We start from the raw sequence: 1,252 nt of genomic DNA, 5'->3' as shown, positions 1-1,252 counted from the left end.
CGTGAGGAGAACACCGGCCACACTTTGCACCATTTCGTCTTACGTACCTGCCTATACATATATATCTACACATCCATGTGGCTGAGTGGGTGCATGGGCGGCTATACATATGTGTACATGTATATGCGTGTGGGTGTGTATGTATGTATATATGTACGTGTAGACGTATCTAGAGACCTATATCCGTTCCAAGCCCCCCGGCCTGCCTGGACATGGGGGGGCCGGGTCGGGCCAGTTGCCAGGGGAGGTTCGCCAGTTGGCGGCCCACCGCGCGTCGAAAACGCCCAAGTCCCCTTGCGGCCCAAAAAACGGGCCAATGTAGAGCGCCCACTTTGTATGGGAAATCCGACCATGTGCGATTTTCCCATACAAAATCGTTCCCCCCCAGCCGGATTTGGGCCCGCGAGCCTTTGTACGCAGCCGGCGCCCCCAATCGACCTCGGAGGATACATGTGAGGGCGAACCGGCCAACCTCCCCCCGGGGAGGCGAACCGCGCAGTAGCCCGCACAGCCCAATCTTCCTTGCCAGACCGGTGGTCTTGCGGGGGCTGGTGGCGCTTGGTCAGGTCGGCCGCGCTTCAGCCCCGGGGACTCACCACCCGCCCCAGCGGTGCGGTTTCCAGGCGGGGGAAGGGCACGTTCGTCCGTTGCGTTCCCGGGTCATCCTGAGGACGGCGCGCGCAGTTGTCCGGCCACGACCGTGACCCTGCGGCGCCCGAGGGCTGCCGGCGGGGGCGGCTGCAGTGTGAGGCTTCGGCCGGGACGCTGCTGCCCCCACGGCGCCGACCCGGTGGTCCAGCGCGTCGAACGTCGCCCCGACTTCCCCGTCCCTGGAGCCGTCCGACGGGGCGGCCGAAGCCCGGAGGCCCCTGTGCCTCCGGCACCGGTGGAGTCTGTGGATCGTTGGCCGCTGGCCAGCATCGACACCCAGATTCCCGGGGGGAGGCCCCTCGCGGGAGCCGCCGTTCGCCGGCGTGTCCGCGGGTGCGGTACCCCCCACCAGGGGCGCCTATGTCGCAGCCTGCCGGCGCCCGCACGGGCGTCCGACAGCCTCCTGCGGCGGACGGCACCTTGGAGAACGTCAGTGGGGGCAATTGGATGGTCACTACGGGCCCCGCGGTGCGCCGCGTGGGCATCCGGTGGCCGGGCGCTCGTCGCCCCTTCCAGCTACTCTGTCTTCTGCCCCTCCGGGGGTTGTGCCCTGGGACCCCTGCCCCCCGGCGGGGGCCCCTCGGGCCAGAACGATAGATAC

General features: G+C 67.7%; 1 protein-coding gene across 1 annotated transcript; it reads right to left on the bottom strand.

Moving 5' to 3' along the window:
• Positions 1 to 578: 578 nt before the first annotated feature.
• VTN00DRAFT_5198 (uncharacterized protein) lies at positions 579 to 1,136 on the bottom strand (the record flags this gene model as incomplete). Its single annotated transcript, XM_069431703.1, has 1 exon — positions 579 to 1,136. The coding sequence occupies one exon, from the start codon at positions 1,134 to 1,136 to the stop codon at positions 579 to 581; it is 558 nt and encodes a 185-aa protein (XP_069282723.1).
• Positions 1,137 to 1,252: the final 116 nt, after the last annotated feature.

This window comes from Thermoascus crustaceus (assembly GCF_041956765.1).
Source record: "Thermoascus crustaceus strain CBS 181.67 unplaced genomic scaffold VTN00scaffold_21, whole genome shotgun sequence".
Lineage (NCBI taxonomy): Eukaryota > Fungi > Ascomycota > Eurotiomycetes > Eurotiales > Thermoascaceae > Thermoascus > Thermoascus crustaceus.
The sequence above is the reverse complement of the archived record's forward strand: the minus strand, read 5'-3'. Positions and strand labels throughout refer to the sequence as shown.